The sequence below is a fragment of the Daucus carota genome, chromosome 3 (assembly GCF_001625215.2).
Source record: "Daucus carota subsp. sativus chromosome 3, DH1 v3.0, whole genome shotgun sequence".
Taxonomy (NCBI): domain Eukaryota; kingdom Viridiplantae; phylum Streptophyta; class Magnoliopsida; order Apiales; family Apiaceae; genus Daucus; species Daucus carota.
Window position 1 is genome coordinate 48,976,283 of NC_030383.2, and position 20,400 is coordinate 48,996,682.

Consider the following 20,400-nt stretch of genomic DNA (forward strand, 5'->3'; position numbering starts at 1 on the left):
ATAGGTAAACTAGTTCGTGGTAAGTTGCTCGTTGTTAGTGAAAAGCGAAAGGTGGAGGAAATTGTAAGGGGTAAAGGAAAGGGAAAATCAGAAAAGTTGGAGAAGGATGCAGTTATCACATACAAGGACGCTGTGGAAAACTTTCAGGAATTTGAAGAGTTTGAGGAGCTAGTGGACCTGAAGGCCGAAGAGGTTTTCAGTGATTCCTTTGTCGTGTGTTGGTGGTTGAAACTGTTTTGTTTTGTTTAATATTTACTGCCTGGACAATTTATGTGTTTATCCTGCATTTTGGGGGACAAGTTGATGACTTGTATTTTGAATTCTGTTTTTTGTATCGAAGATGATTTATGCTGGGATATTTTCGAATGCAGATGTCAGATGTTCTATTTAAGAAATATTATGCGAGACTTATGCTTCAAAATTATTCTTTCGTCATATCATATCTTGTTTGTTTCCTGGAAATGAAAAATGTGCCTAGGTTAAAAGTCAAACCCTTGTGGCCTTCTTTAATCTCATCATGTTTGTTTCTAAAAATAAAAGTGATCTTGTAATTGTGTCCATTCTTTGAGCTTGAAATGACTGTCGTGTTTTCAAGGCCATAGATGGGGCTTGATTAGCGTGTTTTCGTAGGCTTCTTGCAATAGTTAACCCTGTAGTGATTTAATGTCGTGACGATTTAGTGTGCCGTGGAATAAAAAATGGAGCCGCGTGTTTAATAATGTGTCGGGCCCTTCGAAAACTGGAGTAATCTTTGAGGTTACTCCATGGGTGATGTCTGTTAGGGCGATATGGTCTAGTGATTGAAATAAGCGTTAGAATGAGGGAGTCGTAGGGCCGTAGCATTGGTAGGCGACATATGCTGGCCGGGTGGTGAACTGCATATACGAACATGGCGAAGAACATCCCCGTTTTGGGTTTGCAGATAAAAGACAGTACTCTGCCTGATCGCATCTGTGTTAAGTTCGATAGTTGTGTATCAAACTAAGAAAGTTTATGCTAAATTTTATGGAAAGTCTGGACAGTGAGAAGCTGAACATATGCAGATGTTTAATACTGAGCTTCAACTGTTTTGGGGTTTGTTTTTGTTACTTTGTAAATAGTTACTTATTTCTTGTGTTCGGGAGGAAGGGTTATCACCTTTTGATTGCAAAAATTTGAATACATACTCACTGGGCGATGCAAAGAGATTTTTAGTTATTATTTAGTTGTATAGCTGACAGATTTCCAACTTCAAAAAATCTTATACTTTAAATAAGAGAGCCGTAGGGCCGTAGCGATGGTAGGCTACGTATGGTGGCCGGGTGGTGAAGTAGCCAGATCCACAGTCGTAAGGGAGCTGTGGATGTGGGGTATCCATTGTAGGGCCGTAGCGATGGTAGGCTACGTACATTGGCCGGGTGGTGAAGTAGCCAGATCCACAGTCGCAGGGGAGCTGTGGATGTGGGCTATCCACTGTAGGGCCGTAGCGATGGTAGGCTACGTACGTTGGCCGGGTGGTGAAGTAGCCAGATCCACAGTCGCAGGGAAGCTGTGGATGTGGGCTATCCACTGTAGGGCCGTAGCGATGGTAGGCTACGTACGTTGGCCGGGTGGTGAAGTAGCCAGATCCACAGTCGCAAGGGAGCTGTGGATGTGGGCTATCCACTGTAGGGCCGTAGCGATGGTAGGCTACGTACGTTGGCCGGGTGGTGAAGTAGTCAGATCCACAGTCGTAAGGGAGCTGTGGATGTGGGCTATCCATTGTAGGGCCGTAGCGATGGTAGGCTACGTACGTTGGCCGGGTGGTGAAGTAGCCAGATCCACAGTCGCACGGGAGCTGTGGATGTGGGCTATCCACTGTAGGGCCGTAGCGATGGTAGGCTACGTACGTTGGCCGGGTGGTGAAGTAGCGAGATCCACAGTCGCAAGGGAGCTGTGGATGTGGGCTATCCACTGTAGGGCCGTAGCGATGGTAGGCTACGTACGTTGGCCGATTTGGGGGGGGGTTTGTAATACAGCAACAGTAGGTGAATGCCGGCGTCTGTGATTGGGCGACCAGGATCTCCTTCTGTGCCTGCGTTGGGAGCTACGACGATCATAGGGGGTTCTCTGAAGACGGCTTTTGGAGCTCGTCGAGCTGCGAGATTTCGAGGAGGAGCGAACCGATCTATGGAAGCTCCTTTCTTCTGTCTCAAAAGAGGGAGATAGTGGACAATCATGTGAGGAAGATGTGGGGAATCGGGTAGTTTGAGATCCTGATGCTTCAGAAGGTATATACGGTGGGTGGTACATGCCATAGTAATTGGCGGCCATCTGGGCAGCCAAGTTGTCCATCTGTTCTTGAAGGTATTTCTGCTGGGCTTCGTATTGGTAGTAATAGTTGTAATCGTAATTCTGTGGTTAGTTGACTTTTCACTCATGGTTAGGGTTAGGGTTCTTTCTTTTCTGGTCGTTGTTTTTTAGCTGTTGGTGGTAAGTTATCACGGGTTTTGTTCTTCGTTCCCCGGCGGCGGCGCCAATTTGATGGACTTGGTTTCTGTCCCTTTCTCTCTCTCTCCAGAATGGGAGAGCCGTTCCTGTGTTTATGTATATGTGTGTATGGAGTTTCATTCTTCTCCCCCTTTCTCTCTCTTCTTTCTTTCCCTTTTATACTCCCTCTCCTCCTGAGTCATCTTTTCCTCTTTCCCTCTCTTTGAGACACCTTGGCTATTCTATTACTAGAGTAGGTGATTAATATAGATAATTACAACAGGCAGATAGGTGAGCTGGAAGGGAAGGATGGGTGTTATTTTGGGAGGATGACACGTGTCGTCTTGCTACGCTACAGTGTCTTTGTGTGGGACCCAGCGGGGGCAAGGTGGGATTAGCTTAAGGGTTGTAGGGATAGCCTACGGTCCTTGCATTGCTTCCGGTCCTTGCAAGAATGTAGTCTTAAGAGGTGCGTTGACAGGTGTTCCTACGGATGGAAGACATGTGTCTTCGTCGGGGGCTAAGCAGGCATGGTAGGGATCGCAGGGTAGGCTGGGTTTCAAGGGGAGATAGTCTCAGACCCTAAGGTCCTCTAGCAAGGGTCGATTTTTGAGTCTATCAATACACAAACACTGTAAAATACTGGGAAGATGCTGTTGACTCTATCGGCAAGTTGCGGATATTTATCTTAATTTATTACCAGAAGTTTCTATTCTATCAGGATTAAACTTCTTCTTCTTCTTTTTTTCATAGGATTAAACTTATTCGGATCAATAATGGGGCCGTTTGGGTGAACTTAAAATAAATGTTTATTACTTAAAATAAATAAGTGGAGTAGAAGTTAGAAACAAGATAAGACTTATAAGTGATTAAAGTGTTTGGGAAATAAGTAGAAAACCTGAAACAAAAGCTAGCATTTATAAGTGCTTCTTTTACACAAATGTACGAATGTTTGTACGAATAAGTGCTTCTAACTTATAAGCCGAGAAGTCCGGCTTAAAATGGTTTGCCAAACACCCACGATATTATTTTCTCTCTGTAAGTATAGTCTTATCAGTTTTTTCAGCTAACTTTATAATTTTTTTTTGAAACTCAAATCTCTACAAAACAGGAGAAAACTATAAGATTTAAGAGCTGGCCATGAGAAGCTCTTAAATCATTTACAAAATTAAATTAAATAGGCTATTTTTTAGAACTTTGGATGGAAACCCAGCTATCCCCTTTTGAATAGGTTGACATATATGAGCACACTAAAGTGTTTATGTGTACATCAAATTTTGTTTTGAACGGACCATGTTCTCCTAATGATGTAAAATCTGAATGAGATCGAGATCTTTCGTGCTGATATTGAAGCGAAAACGTAGATTGATATCATCCTTGTGAGTCCCAAAATTAGTTGAGTAGTTTCGCTTGAATTATACCATGAATAAGAGGTTGTATAATCTTGCAGAACTTTTGACAGACGATCGAAGAACACGCATATTAAAATTAAACTGAATTAGTGATAAAAACTTAAATAATGTTTAATAGAACTGAAGGTCATAGACATTTAGGAAAATATGTGTACTTCTGCAAGTTAGAAAAATGGATTAATCTACTCCTGTATATGGGACCGTTTGGGCAAGCTTAAAAGAAGTGACTTCTTGCTTAAACTGGAGAAGTGGAGCAGAAGTGAGAAGTAAATAAGTTAATAAAGTGTTTGGAAAAGAAGCAGAAGCTCTGAGATAGAAGTTAGCATTCTCAGCTTCTTAAAAGTGCTTCTACTTCTTTACACAAACGGGTCAAGAGAAGCAGAAGCCAGAAGCAACTTCTGCTTCTCTTAAACAAACAGGGCCTATATAATCAAATTGGTAGCCGTAGTCGGGAGAGATTTGAAAAGCTATTATATTTCATTTTTTTCTTCCATTTCGGTTCGATATTTGAGTTAGAATTATGAAGGAATTTCCTCAAACTCCGTTATTAATTAATTCAATTTTTTTCAAATATTATATTCACCACAAATTTCTTGACATTTTTTAATTTCATTTCTTATGCATTTAATTGTTAATAAGTGAATAAAAAATCTCAGCTCTTCCGATTTATTCTGATAATGGTTTGCAAAGTACGTATTTGTAAATATTTTTGCCTTCAAAATATACATCTGGGTAAAGAAGGGCTAGAAACCCCAGAGCAAAAAGAAAATATATGAAAACTCATGCATATAACATAACACATCAGCACTGCTTGCACCCCCATCATAAAAAATTGGATAGCCATATTAAGTTCCTCAGTGTGAGCCGTGCACAATCAAGTGTGTCTTCTGCTGTGAGCCTGAAAGTAATAGGTTTAACACCAATAAATTTTATGAATCTCGCCAACTGAATTAAAGTGTGTAGAATAATTATAAGAAATATTCATTAGAGTAATATATAAGTTGGTGTGATCAAATATGAGATTAGATGAATGATTGTAGTGTCGATCACATATATCATACATACAGCATTAGGTATTTTCTGAAATTCTTTTGGACAATTATAATTAGTTAGTCGGGTGATGTTCCTCTCAGAACCCTTAACTAACAACCTACTTTTAGTCTATTCAGAACTATTTTTGAATATACGTAACGATGCATAAACGAAACATGTATGTAGATTTAAATCCAAAAATTTTATTTAAACTTTAGGATTTCGAAGTAGAAACTAGTGATTTTAAGATTTTATTTTAAGTCTGTTTTCTTGCTTTTTTTACTATAATATCTTGTTTTCCATCTATCACTATCGTCTATACATTGATCAGTTATTAATTTAGCTGAACCAAACAAATTAATTAATAACCATCCTCAATACTTTGGTTGGTCGGTCGAATCGAGTCAGACTGAAAGTTTGAAATCTTTGCGACTAAGTTTCTTATGATTAGCCCATATTTTAAACCTTAGTGTGTAAATATGAATAACAAGAATATTAATCAGTATAATTGGAGTACCTGGTAAGCCAGCAACTTAAGAAAAATACTAACTGCCGAGTTAAACGGCGGTGGCACCAGATTTGTCGCCAGATTTCTCAACACTGACAAGCTTACTCTCCCCACCAGACGCCAAGTCGGATTAGTATCAAAAACGAAATGATCATCACGTTGATTCGCTCCGACTCTTGCTACCACGCATCCGATGTGACACGCGTAAACATGACCGTTATAGGTATTAATGTACGCCCACTTAGGCCGCCTGTTGGGATGTCTGCACATACTGCAGGTCACGCCCAGGCATCTCAAGTCGCTGCACAGCTTGCTTGTCATCCGATTGTATTCATTTCTTGCCACAAAATCTCCGTAGACTCGGTTCATAAATTCTCGAGTAACGTCGAGCTTGTTGTTTGAGATGGGTTGTACAAATGTGTCAACGCAGTATCTGCAGATGTTGTAGTTGTGACCGTCTCTGTACCATCGGCCGTGGATTGGGTACTTACAGATGCTGCATTCTAGGTTTTCGGTATTTGCTCCAGGTGTGAGATACAGCTGATGTGATTCAGTGTTTCTGGTAGCATTAATAAACCGGAATTTTACTGAGCGGTTTACACTCCCCGCCATTTAGTATACGGGTTTTATATCAGAGTGACCGATCAAAATATCTCACTTAGTCCACAAACCACAAGGCCAGATATATAGTAGGTTGAACTGACACCAGGTGCTGATCAGACCACAAGTACTTGAGACCTAAAATTAAAGAAAAGAAAATGAATAAAGACCTAAAATTTTAAGAGCGAATAAAAAGAGATTATGGAGTACCAGAGTTGTTTGTGTGTGCACACGTGCTGTACGTGCGTTTATATACTAGCTCCGTGGCATCTGGATTATACACACACAAAAGAATGAGATATATTTGACGACTCCATGGGATGTCCGTGTTTGGTGGGGATTTGCTGGAAGAAACTACAAGGTTTTTCCCTGTGAGCGTATACAACAACTATATAGTATATATTAGACCAACGACTTTTTAGATCGATGTCATTACAACAAATTTGGTTTTAAGTTTCTAGAGTACTCTAAGATAGTTGACATTCTACAATTGAAAGGAAATTCCCCTTTAAAGTTTTTGCTTTTTACTACTTTGATCAACATTAGTCGCCTTGATGGAATATTTTTTATATGAACCGTAACAAACAGTTTCTTACAAGTTTCTAGCATCTTAGATTTGATATTAATCTCCGGTTGGTAGAATATGTGGAATATATATCCTCTATTCCAAATCAAATGCATGTTTTAAATGTATATTTTGTTTGAATTTTGTGTGATGAATTAGATCAATCAAAAATTAATCGTAAAAAAAGCTGGACAATTAAGAGGTATAATGGTCGTTGTTTCCGTCATACTGGAACATCTAATGTGAATGATTGAAGACCGGTCGGTATTTACTATTTAATTGGGTTTAAAATATAAATTTTAGATTAATAAATAATTTTGAAAAATGATATGCATTCCATATTTCTAAATACTTGAAATATAATATACATTCTATATTTCTAAGTACGTGTCTTAGAAATGACGAGATTACAAAAATAGTATTATTATTCTTAAGAATTCCTAGTCGAGGATTATCTAAAATGTGATTAAAGAGAAGAGAAACATAGTATATATTGCAGGAGTCCCTATTCTTTCACGTTTAAATATATTAACGGTCTTTCTAATGTGTGCCCAAGGGCACACAATAAGCACCAACTCCCATGAAAATGGCTTCATTTGATTGGTGGGATTGGTGTAAATGCAGGGGGGACATCAACATTTATTATCCATGCATCAATCAAAATCGAGTAGTATTTTTATGAGAGTTAGTGACTATTGTGTGCCCATGGGCACACCATAGCTAGAAAATTCGATATATTAAACCTTTCTATAAATCTACAAGTTACTCCTTATTTATAAGTTAGGTGAGATAAAATATTGGAACAACTGATTTTTGTTTGGAAGTTGCATTACATATATATATATGGTGAATTGGTGATGCATGTTTGAGTTGAACGAGTCTACAGTTTAACTAAACCGTATGTGAAAACCCTGAAAAACACGACCTTTTCGTGAAAGTATGGTGGACTACATGAAAGTTGAAACGCGACTAAATGTTATGCACTTCCATCCAGATACTACTACTTTCGTTTCAAATTAGGAATAGAATTTATTTCAATTCAATTGTATACTTCAATTTTTAATATAAAATTATATTTCTAAAATCACTTCACATGATGTTACTCTTCACATCTATGTTATTTATATTTCCTAAATTAACCTCACATATTATAGTCATTTAATACTATTAATTTATAAATATTTACTTTTCCTAATTAAACCGTGTGATTTTTTTGATAATTTAAAACGGAGGCGGTATATATACTCCTTGCATCAGTCAACCCTGGGACCGGAGAGATGCAGTTGATATTCGTTGGCAATGCAAGTCGCTTATATTCTTTCTGAATCACCACAAATTTTTGCTTATTGTATAAATTAATATTACTCCATCATCGGTAAAGTCATTTTATTTAATTGTAACAAGTAAAAGGGATTTAAAGTTGAAAAGGCTGTTGAGAACCAGAAGTAATTAGACGTACCAGACACATTTCAAACTAATTACTTGTTTAATTTTTGTAATTTATATGATAAATATACTATCACTCGTACATATAATTGAACATTCTTTATATTTACAATTTTAACAACTAATAAATTAAATGAAGAAATAATCACTAATAACACTAATCACAGCATGCAGTGCCCATGTTTTACTCTGGGTCAGTTCCTTAAACTCCCTTTCGGGTCAAATCAAGGAGTGGTTTTGTGGTCAAAATAGAGGGAAATGGTTAGGTCAACTATATTTGGATCAACTTTTTCCAAAATATTGACGTATTAATGAAGTTCGTAAGCTTGGACACCATTACTATATATCATGACCCGAGATTGCAACTAGCACTATGCTAGATTGCGAGAATATTGGGGGTGACAACGAATTGGAGACCTGTGCGAAATCTGAGCTCTGATACGATGTTGAGAATCAATCCATTTTAAGCCTTGATTTTTATTCAAATTTTTTTGAGTTTTTCTATTTGATAGCTAAAGCTACTATCAACAGTATATTTGCCAAGCAGAGAGTGTCTCTTATTCTTCACACAACAACAAGAAAGCATAGATTATGCAGACGAGACACTGCCAAGCATAGAGAGTGACTCTTTATACTTAAATAGGATCTAACAGGATGGAGGTTATGATATCTTTGGTCGCAGTTGATGAATGCGTGTATCCGTCATATTCATCATAAAGAAGATTGATCACACATGCCATATTAAAAACTCTTGCGAGCAACGGCATCGGAGCTGCTGTTGGATAAAGACATTCTTGATTCATATCCATCCACGCATTTGTGATGCGTTTCTGCAGTGCATGACAAGCCGTATCTTTCGGAACTCCATGTTGTTTCATAAAACACTCAACAGATGAGGGTATATGTTGTCTCAGCTTCTCAAACTGCAATTCCAACATAAATATAACTAATGAACCAACATCAAACTATAATTTATGATGGACCCCCAATATTCTCATAATTTATGCCCGTGATCTACTCTCGATCATAAATGGGCTTTCTGAGGGAAAGAAAATGTTAGAACACAGTAATAATCATGATAAGCTCTCCTTCGAACACCACTGTGAGACTTTAGTAAAACTGGTCACTTGAGGAGAGAATTGCATTGTCCAAAAATAATGTTATTTTTGCTGTATATACTGTTTGTGCAATGTTCATAATCATATTTTGAATATCTAACCTCATGTCCCACAATGTCGTCAGTGAGTCTGCAAATCACGGAGGAAGCTCTAACAATTAAGGGATCTTTTGACATCCACTCGAATGATTCCCTAGTGGCCACTCGAATGATTCCCTAGTGGCGACATCCCCCATCAGCACGAAGCTTGAGACCGATAACATGTAGATCCCCCCAGTTACAAGAGCAGTACTCATGTACTCTTCAAACGTAGGAGTGTAGTGGACTTGACACCATTTAGCTTCTTTCAAATATCCTCTTGTCAACTCTTTACACTGAAAATAAAATAACAAGTCTTAAAATATTGTACATAACTATAAGGGAACCATGTTTCTCTATTTAAGATAGTTTACAGCATCTATTGCATAATCAACGGCGTATGATGGCCTTCCCGTCTTTGCAATCTCTTCTTGCGCTTCAGTGTAAATATCCAGTAGAGGTTGATAACAGTGTCTCATGTACTCCGGCAGCTGATCTAAGCAACTCATATCCCATCTACAAAACAGTAACATTATAATATTACATAGACGATTATAATGGACTATACTCCCTCCGTCTGATCAGTCATTTGTTTACATATGGTTTGGGCACGGAGGTCAAGAAATATGTATAAAATAATGTGAAAAGGGAAGAAAAGTGGGGAATTGGTGGGACTCATTGACTATTTTTGGTAAGTTTTGAAATGTAAAGAATTGGATGAGACGCCCAAAAACGAAAAATATACTACATAGATGCTTTAATTACTAATAATATACCAAGTTGTATTTTTTTTAATGTAGGTACTCAATTTGCCTTACTTTTGTATTGCATCAGTGAACTGCTGAAGTTCTTCAATGGTTCCATAGACATCATATATGTCATCAATTATGGATGATAAAGAAATCACTTTGGTAAAAAATATTCGAGCAGGGGCATAATGCGGCTCAAAGTACACCCCCGATATCCAAAAGTAGCATTCCACCAATCTGTCTCTTGCGAATGAAAGCTTATGTGCAAAATCTAAATCCTTCCACCACCTGAAATTTGATTGTTTCCCATAATGTTTTTTCACTCACAATAAATAAGCAGCTATGTAAATAATTAATTTACCTTGAAATATGACCCAGCTCCACTTGATGCCCTTCTGCACCAGGTTGAAGTCGGTTTTTGCCATATTTAGCAGCACTTGATTATGCCTTTCAAATTTGTGGTAGATTGAGATGTAATGCCTTGCCACAAGCCTGTTCAAACTCTTCCGAAGAGGATACTTTAGTGAATGACCAACAAGATCTACTATTGGACTCCCTAAGTTGGATTTCATATGTTCCTTAAGGTGAGAGGTGGTAAATTCTAGAGCATCATCTAGTACATTTTCCCCGTGCACTCTCAGATGTGCTGCTTCAAACAAGCTTAGCATTCCTTTCACGTCCTTGACCAAGTTCTCTTTGAACTTGCCGTTGCTGCACTTGAATTTGTAGAATACATCTGGATAAATGCACACACGGTTACTATTGCATAGCATGATAGCAATATCACCTAGCATGAAAATATTGCATGTTACTCCCTCTGTCCCCCGGGTAGTTTACCTTGGCGGACGAGAGTTTGGCATGCATTCTAATGCTTCTAGAAAATATAGTTTCATAAAATATATTTTAATTTTTTTTCTTTTGAATAAAAAATTGATGTTTGAATTTCTATACACAAATAAGAAATCAAAAATAAGTTACAGAACTATATTTTATAAGAGTCTTAAAATGCGTGTCGAGCAGTGAAAAAAAAACTATAAATTAAGAAATCAGAGGGACGGAGGGAGCATACCAGAAGAGACATTATGTCCTTGCTGTCTTAGTAGCCGGAAACATAGAGCAACATCATGCAGGTCATCATCAGTTTTGGTGCCATAATATACACCAAACCTTTCCTTCAAGTGCTGCAATAATGTGTCTATCTCCGCTTCAAAGTGGTAAGACAAACCCAGCCTTTGAATATCGTCAATCAGGCTGATTAACTCTTGTTGAGATCTTTCCCCTGCACTTAGCATTTTCTTCACTTCTTGTTTTAGCAGTTGAAGATGCTCTTCCTCTTTGCGATCAAGATCAGTTTTCTAATTGCACAAGTTTGTTAGTACACTTAATAGCACATAAATACATATTATAAATGAATTTAAGCTAATATTACCACAACAGAAGAATCATTGAATGCGAGGAATCTGTTTCCCCAGATGCTAGGATGATAAGGTGCTGATTTTCGGCTAATCTGAGGCACCAGAACTGGAGTAGAGTGGACATGGAGAGCCATATCTAGTGACTAGTGAGGCAGATTTAATTGAAGAGAAGAAGCGTTTTTACTGGATATATATATAACTGTATAAGGTCTACCACAGCTTACATATTTTGACATGAGTGAGAGGTGCATTTGAAATAAACACAAAAGGCATGATAAACAACTGGAGCATCATTCGAGCATGATGTATCCTCGTCCTGTCTTGCCTCTGGAGAAAATGATTAGTGACCGGTAAAAGAGGAGAAGCTTCCCAGGATTTTTAGGAAACAACAGGAGCATATTCTAATATTTTAATTATTTTAGTGTTGGATATAATTGTTTAATTTTTTTTCTTTATTGTTGTTCTGCGTCCCTACATGTTTTCAACCTAATTTTTTAGTGTTTTAAATTGAAATGACTAGTATAAAATTATAGTATGAGAAGATATACGATTTTATAAATATTGTGTAAGATGGTGAGTGCTCTATATATTTATATATAATAAAAGTGGAAGTTCATTGCTTATATGGTTATATTACAAAAAGTATTTATGGAAATATTCTAAAACTATATTAAAATAAATTGTAAAACTATATACGGTTTATATAGATGGACTTGGTTAAACTGAAGTGGTTGTGAGCATTTATGCCGGAGGAAAGTAAAAAAAGTGATATAATTGATATTTTTAATAATTCATGAATATAAGTTTTTCAAAAAATGAAAACAGAATTTTAAGAATGGGAAACATTTTTATACATATCTTGTTTAAAATGATTTACCCTTAGTTGAAAAATTGAGAAAAGATTCAAAAACATACATAATGCTTTTAATTGGATCACGTTATACTTATTACTCGTGTTAGATAGTTTAGTCAGGGCATGTGTGAGTTCGTTAATCGCAAGGCCCATTTTAACTGATGTTTGACTTTTTAGCACGTATATTGAGATGTAAAAAAACAATATCTACACTTAATAAAATAATTCAATTCTTATATCAAATAAAAGTTTAGGTTCTAAACTTTTATTTGATATAAATTTTATGAAAAATTATTATGTTTAGATACGTATAAAAAAGTCAAAAGCAGTTAAAATGGGACGGAAGGAGTAGTTTGATAGTTGATTGCAAAAATTCAATAGTTTAAATAATACGGGTCAACACCCTCACTGTCACTATATCCATAATTAATGTCCTAAATATCAGCATGTGACCCCAAATATAAGTTATTAATGCTACATTAAATATCAGCATGTGACCCCAAATATAAGTTATTAATGCTACATTGTCTAGCGTTCTGTTAGGAGTAAATAAACATAACGCTAGTTTATGTACGTAGCTTTCTGTTAGGTACGCTACATGTTAAAACACTACATGTTAAAACAGAACGCTACATGATCTAACGTTTTCTTCCCAAATTGAAAACGTCAAATTATCATGCATTACTGATATTTGGGACCATTTTTTCTGTCTTTGTCATTATGGACATTACTTCCAGAATTTGTGAGATCTGGGGCCATTTTTCACATAATACTACAGAATTTTTTTAAGTTCTGATAGAAGTGTGCAATAAAGGTAAAAGATCCAAACCATTGATCAGTTACATAGATACATATGATTGAAGAAGCATCTACTACCTAGTGACTGCTTTGAGAAGTTATAGTCTAGTCACCGAAAGATTCATAAGAACTCTGTATCTTTCAATCAAAGAAGTGTCAATCCTACTTCTTACATTGCTCTTCTTTCTACTTCGAATCGTTTTGTATTTTCCGCAAGGGCTTGTTCGTCTTATACTTGTTTGCTTTGAAGTGAAATCGATCTCCAAGACAAGTAGTATACTTAGTTTTTCTGTTGAATCCTCGAGTACAAAAAAAGCCTGCCAGCAGAGATTACTATGTACCTATGAAGCATGGGTGCGGGTGCGGGTGCGCCGGTGCGCGGTGCGGGGATACGCGAATTCGGCAAATTTCGAAAAATGGGGATTCGGGTGCGGCGGGATACGGCCATTAATAATAATTTGAAAATATATATTATATATATATTTATATAATAAAAACAAGAACTAGCATTCAAATTAAACTAAATGATCAAATATATCAAGTTTTAATAAAATTAAATATTCAAACAAGAAATTCTGTTTATTTCCGATTGTTGGCAATTTGCCATTGTCCATTTTTGTTTGATATGCATAAAACGTAACACATATATGTAGTAATTTTCAATTTTTAAATTAAAAAAAAAAAAAAGAAGCAAAGAAAATAAATCAAAATTCAGAATAGAAATAACTGTGCACAGCGTGTTTTTATATGTACACACAAGCAGTCAATTAGTCAAACAAACCCTTAGCTGTACATATTATATACAACTATGCGTATGTATATACACACACAATCGAAACAATCGAAGACTTCAAGGCTACAGCAGATAACACCGACAACTACAACTACAGCAGCAATGAGGAGCTAAAAGAGAAAGAAGAGAGAGAGGTTCGGCAGTGGCGGTCGCCGTCGTTGACGGTGTCAATCCGAGCTACGGTGACGGTATAAATTACGAAACTTACCCCTCCCGCACCGCATTCTACGCACCCCCGCGTATCGGAAGGCTCTGACCCGTGGATACGCCAGGTGGCGCACCGCGTACGCACCACGGCGCACCGCCGCGCACCGCCGCACGCGTACGTATCGCGTGCGCGATTCTTCCCCTTAGTGCCGTATCCCTGCTTTCCAGCTATGTACTAAACTAAACCAACAGTATACCACCCTCAGAGTATACAAATCTATTTTATATAATCTTAAGCAAATTGATAAACTTGGTTTTTGGTCTTTTTATTATTTGTTTTCCATTGGTAACACTTTTCTGTATGAGAGAAGGATGGTTTAGTACCTTTAGAGAACGCATGCTGGATAAGGTCTGCACTTAAGCCTGTTTAAAATTAGAAGTATACAAGTCAAATTACATATGATGGTTTAGACCTGCTCAATTTAATTTACTCTTCTAACTTACCTTTGAATGTTGTTGTTGCAGTTCTTCCACAGTACAGAAATCTTATTGGAAGACCTGATAACCATTGTCTTGGAACAACAATTGGCGTCTGAGTAGATTCATCATCAGCAAATACCTATACAAAAGGCTTTGCTCAGAAACTAAGGTGATCATATAAAGTAAAAAATCAAGGTGTGACTGAAAAAGGTCACAACAAACCTCATTAACCTGGAAGTATGTTCCATTAAGTGGAAAGGTTCCGTGATTTGCTGAACGAACTGGGATCTGTGTCAAAGCTCAGATCAATATCGGTTCTTTTGATTAAAGTAATCACCATCTTCTAAAATTTAAGCTTCAACTCACAAGCCTTGCATGTATTGTTATTTTTACTCACCAGAAGTGTTCCACAAATAGTTGGTAACTTCTGCTTCTCAATATTCCGGGATGGAGAGCCGCAGCATACAATTTCATGGCAGACTTCTGGTTTTGGGGATCTGCAATCTTCCGAAATTTGTGAAACCAAACTTCTAGGTTTACCGGATAACTCTCCTTCAACAGTAAACAAAATACATATTAACTATAAGTTATTATTAAATCATAAGCATAATGTTCTCATTGATAAGTTACTAAGAATTAAGAAACTATCTTGTCAAGAAGCTGAACGTCAGTGCGCATATATATAATCGAGCATTCACCTTCCTCTTCCCACACTGCAAAAAGGTATGGAGATGGATCATCAGGATCCCTCCTGTCCACCTATATATTAATCAAAATTGCACAAAAACATGTTATAATCTAAATCATGATAGCATGTAATGGAAATATACGATTGAACATACTTACTCTTTCCAATATAGGGTGTGAATCAGGAAGTTCGAAGCTGCAATGCAGTAGGCAGACAATAAGAATTTTGATCCAATAATAATAGAAAATTTTACAACATCTCAATTATTGTAGAATAAATATTACTAATTTCCACTATGTATATTATTGCATAAATCCACAACTTTAAGTTAAATCAGTTAATAAATATTAGATTATTATTTTTAATATACTTACACTTTGTGCACAGTCAATAAGCGGCCTGCAAGTTTTAGTATTGGCTTCGGGGAAGGAACCGGAAAATTTAAAATATCCCATGTCTCTGTTGTGTCTACTTTAGTTGAAATAATTTTCTTATTTGCAGATTCTGGTTTACTTTCTCTTAGGACTTTACTTTCAAGTCTGATAGTAAGTATATCGTCGTCAGTCTCCCCAGAATTACTGCAATGATCAGAATCTTTGAGAAGGTCTTCAATATCTTCAAGTTCACGGGAAGGAGAAGCAGGAAGCTCAATTAATGGTTCACATTTATGACTTTCATATTCTGAATCTAGGTGCTGGTATCCGTGATCTGATATGTTAACATCAAACTCCAACTCCAGTGGTGTTGTTTTTACAACGTGGTTTCCAGCGGTTTCCACATTTTTGCTCAAACGTTCCGGTAGGGCAAGCCTATTACTGCATTTTAAGTAAAAGTTTACAAGTGGGCAAAACCAGATATTTATTATTCCCTCAATTTCAGAATAGAGTACTGGGAATATTTAAATCTATTCTATCAAAACCAGTGTACTGTATATAACAAATATTTTCTCAAATATTAAAAAAAAACCCACTATTCTCTTTACATCTTTATGCACTCTTTAAACAATTCAAAAGTGAATAAAAAGCATAAGTATACATCATTATATAATTTCATATATTGCACAAAAGTTGTCTTTGAGTATTTAATTAGCAAAATCAACTGTCCGGACCTAAGACGAGACCTCGTTAATATGCTATAGTAAGGTGTTGCAATGGAAGTGTAACCGTGGGAGTATAATCTTTAAAATGTTCAATAAGTTTATTAATCACTAATGCCCTGTTTGGTCAGGGGGAATGGAATTGATAAATAGCAGAAAGCTTGCTTGCCATATTCTGTTATCTGAAAAAAATTTTGAGCGAGATTGAAGAACAACAGGATGTCAAGAAGAAGAATAAAATAACGAGGAAGTGAAAAAATTTTAATGATGCAATTTGTAAAGAAACTGAGTAGGATGGAGAATCGGGGCATATATTCTTGAATCGGTGGGTTTATCTAGTTTATGATAATAGGAAGAGGGAATGATTTAACAAACATATACCATGTTATAGTACTGATTTCATTCTAATAGCCCTTCCATTTTCATTCACCTCAACCAAATTACCATAATAAAAATCCTTTTAAAGATTTTTTGAGAGCCAAGGAAATCTCACTTTCCACAAAGTGGAATTATAAGCATAATAATAAGTGAGGTGTAATAGGTACAGAAATTATAGCTTTGGGAGGCTTTTGTAGTAGGACATAAAATAAACCAGTACGACAGCAACAAAGTAAAAAATCTTAGCAGAAATATGTGAAGCAAACCTTGCTGTTGCACTAGCAAAATACTTGCACTCTCCCTTCATTGGGCAGGCATTGCAGTTTGGTTTTTTCTTTGTACAAAAAACCTATAAATAGTGGGATGTATCAGTACGGAAGATATTAATATTACTAACGGCAAATAATCGCAAATACATGAGAGCATACCTTACCAAATGTTATTAGATGATAGTGCAATTCATACCTGCAAACAGATTAGCACACAACCGTAAAGTGTTTGACAGTCTGGTTCATAAAAGCAATCTAATAGTTTAAGTAATGCACTTATGAACTTCAAATCTACTGTGCATCTGCCAACTCAAGCTTCGAACGAACTATACATGTGGAGCAGCACTGTGAGTTCTATTTTACCATTTGTAACATGAATTAAACTTGCCTAGGCATAAAACATATATGTCAAACAGTAAAGTGGAACAATAAGAGAATGTTGAAATGATATGAATTTACAATGTTTGTTGATCAAGGTTGCACAGTCGAGGATATAGATATGTCTGAATGCTATTCACCGGAGGGTACCTACATGTATTGAGCATCATCTTAGTTATCTTCTAAACAGTTACCACACTATTAATTTTATTAATTGGGAATGGATACTCACGTTTCTAGAAGATGCAGTTGAAGTCCTTCTGGGAGTGGTTTCAGAGGGACCCATCCTAATCGAACTGCTACTCGACCAACATTCGTGTCAACCTTTTGCAAGAAAACATCAGTTCTGTTGCCGCATATATCATTTAATCACTATATATAAGCACTAAGCTTACTTACTGGAAAGGCAACATGGCGAAGTGTCAAAAGTCGAATGCATTCCGTACTCTTTAATCCTATACCATAGATGCTCATCAAGAAGTCCCTAGGTGCAGCAAAATAAAAGCTCAACACTTTGAGGTAATTATTATAGCTGTTATTAGCTTTACAAAATATGAATTTTTCTTTATTTAAATATATATAGAACTTCTTGGCATACTTTGTATCCTGTGGCGGAACATCCCTCAGCCACTCAAGATCTAAGCTTCCATGGTCTTCAACTATTCTATCAAGAAATCATTTGTAAATGAACAAATTTAATCTCTCCGTGAAGGCAATTCGGCTAACCAGGCAATTGAACTGCTCATACAGAAAGGAGTTCCAGAGTCCCACATTATATTTCTTAACCTCATTTCTGTAAGTGTTAAAAGCTGTTTATAGATATGAATGTGCTCTGAAAATGCCCATGCAAACTGATTCCTCTTGCTTTGGAATTATACAGGCCCCAGAAGGAATACATTGTGTCAGCAAACGGTTTCCAGCTCTTAAATTGTCACTTCAGAGATTGATGTAGCATTGAATGAAGAGTTTCGTGTGATACCAGGCATGGGAGAGTTTGGAGATCGTTACTTCGGTACCGATGATTGATTTATCAAAAGAGTGACTAACATTGATGGTCTTTGGTTTTAACGTTTGGAGAAAGTTACAAATGGAGATCAACTCATGCACATATGTGATATTGTGTTCTTGTGTTCGATTATAACTTATTTTGGAGTAATGAGCTCCAGATTTGCTTATTGTTTGATTTTCGTTGCTCCATTTTCAATGCATGACCAATTGGCGCATTGATACATTTCCAACCAATTGATGCACTGATTCATTTTCAAGGAAGCCTAACAAAAGTTAAAGCAGATTTTGGCTTACATCTCAGGCTGTAAGGCTGGTTGGGGAGTCCGACCTTGTGCATATGTATATGCAGTAAAAAGGGAAATTCAATACATCTATGAGGTGACTAAATTCCTGTAGTTCGGCCTTGAAAAGTTGTCTCTACTCCTTTTTAGCGTAAAATGAAGAAAAATATGTATTAATTGTGAAATTTAGAAAACAACTAAACCTGTTTTTTATTAAGAAAGTAAAATTTTTTCAAAGCAATTTGAAGCCGGTTAAGACTTTTATATAATTCATATTTTGGCAAGTTCATCACTTTTTTATTACATGGACAAAACAAATGCAAAATAATGAAAACTAATATATTTCCTCATTGGTGCCAGTGGCATATTAGTTACGCACTGAGTGGTCATATTTGATTTTGATTCTTCTGAAAAAAGGAGAACGAAGGAAGTTAAACAATGCACACCTTGACGTTGATTCTTTTGATAAAGAAAGAGGAAAGATGGAAAAAAAAAAAGTTTACATTAATTGATTCTCTTACAAGAAAGAGCGAAGTTCAGCATTATAATTACGTGTGCATGTTAAATTTAATTCTTTTGAAAAACGAAGAGGGATGTTAAATATACGATTTGCTCGATAATAATTTAAGGGCTGTGTTGGGCTAAAAATGTTTGATCAAATTGGGCATGTATAATGTCTCTACATAATCCTGGTCCAAGTCCTTTGACCTTTCAAATCTTCGTAACTTTTTTCTTTTTTTTTTCTTCAGAAATCTTCGTAACTTTGTAACTTAAAAAGTTCTAGTTTTTTAGATTCTTGTAACCTTCTTGCAATGTAAATAGGCATCAAACTTGAGTTTCCACACACACAAAATTCATATAATTTTCTTTTCTCTTCTCTAATATTTCTTAATTATTATAGAGAATTGATATATAAGCTCCAAATTTTACTATTTAAACTCTAATTTAATTTTTTATTTATCCAAATCTCATTATCACCACTAATATGGATTGCATATATGGAGAATGCATGATTAAATATGATATAAAATTTGAAATTGGAGCTAAAATAGTAACATGCGGAGCTTATTTATCAATTCCCTTATTATATTATGTCTAATACATTATCAGCACAAATATTTGTGTAATATAATCAGGAAGCAAAGACAGAAAATTGTTTTTGTCACACTCTTTTTTAACTAAAACTATGCATGTGATATAAAGAAACTTTTTATTTTCTCCACTTATTGTTTCGGCATGATATCCATTTCAGCGAATATCATTAAAACTTAATAAATTTTCTTATAAATTTGGAGTGAATAATAAATCATTTACGAAAAGTTCATTTAGGTAACAAAAGACAAGCACTTCCCGAGCCGTCGACTATATCTGAAAATCAAGGGGAGAAACTAAACAGCTAACTAGAAAAGGAAATTACATGAAATTCTTCAACATTAAATAATCCTCATACAAATCAATGTGAAATGAAAGTTCAAAAAATAATTCATCTAGAATACATTGCAAATCAGCTGCTTGATGCACCACTGATATAAATAAAATAACTAAGTCACACATACCAGTTGGAAATGCTCATTCAAAAATAGAAGTCTCGAAAGGACAAATTATTAAAGCAAATGAGTCAAAACCTCGCATGAAGCAAGGAAGCCCACTCCGTTCCAAAATAAAAATCCTCGGGGAAGAAAGGAGCAAAGAGTGAAGATTCCCAAACTGAGGAAATAAAATCTCCAGAAGAGACTCCTGAAGAGACTTATGAAACGACAGATAAAACCCCGGAAGATGAACGAGTACCTAAAAATATTGAATATGACAAGATCTCAATCAATTATGTTGTCATGGCAAAGTGATAAAATCGAAATAATGC

At 36.1% G+C, this 20,400-nt stretch overlaps 2 protein-coding genes, 2 long non-coding RNA genes and 1 pseudogene across 4 annotated transcripts in view; 1 reads left to right on the forward strand and 4 right to left on the reverse strand.

Moving 5' to 3' along the window:
* LOC108215264 (uridine/cytidine kinase UKL1, chloroplastic) overlaps positions 1-18,425 on the forward strand; it is a 56,290-nt gene extending 37,865 nt beyond the window's left edge. Inside the window, exons 13-14 of the mRNA XM_064089241.1 lie at positions 17,963-18,045; positions 18,131-18,425. Coding sequence (XP_063945311.1) covers positions 17,963-18,045; positions 18,131-18,202 — 155 coding nt within the window. The 3' untranslated portion in view covers positions 18,203-18,425. The remainder of the gene's footprint in view (positions 1-17,962; positions 18,046-18,130) is intronic.
* Positions 4,500-6,366, reverse strand: LOC135151668 (uncharacterized). The gene is made up of 2 exons (XR_010290518.1): positions 5,410-6,366; positions 4,500-4,758 (listed from the first exon to the last, which is right to left on the reverse strand). It is a non-coding gene; the product is annotated as an uncharacterized LOC135151668 (long non-coding RNA).
* LOC108213695 (sesquiterpene synthase 2-like) lies at positions 8,426-11,543 on the reverse strand (annotated as a pseudogene).
* Positions 14,254-16,910, reverse strand: LOC108212610 (protein ROS1A-like). Its single transcript, XM_064090854.1, has 8 exons — positions 16,870-16,910; positions 15,504-15,944; positions 15,288-15,324; positions 15,140-15,200; positions 14,839-14,993; positions 14,664-14,729; positions 14,466-14,580; positions 14,254-14,384 (listed from the first exon to the last, which is right to left on the reverse strand). The coding sequence occupies exons 1-8, from the start codon at positions 16,908-16,910 to the stop codon at positions 14,254-14,256; spliced, it is 1,047 nt and encodes a 348-aa protein (XP_063946924.1).
* On the reverse strand, positions 17,329-17,734 carry LOC135151637 (uncharacterized). The gene is made up of 3 exons (XR_010290422.1): positions 17,650-17,734; positions 17,483-17,574; positions 17,329-17,400 (listed from the first exon to the last, which is right to left on the reverse strand). It is a non-coding gene; the product is annotated as an uncharacterized LOC135151637 (long non-coding RNA).
* Positions 18,426-20,400: the final 1,975 nt, after the last annotated feature.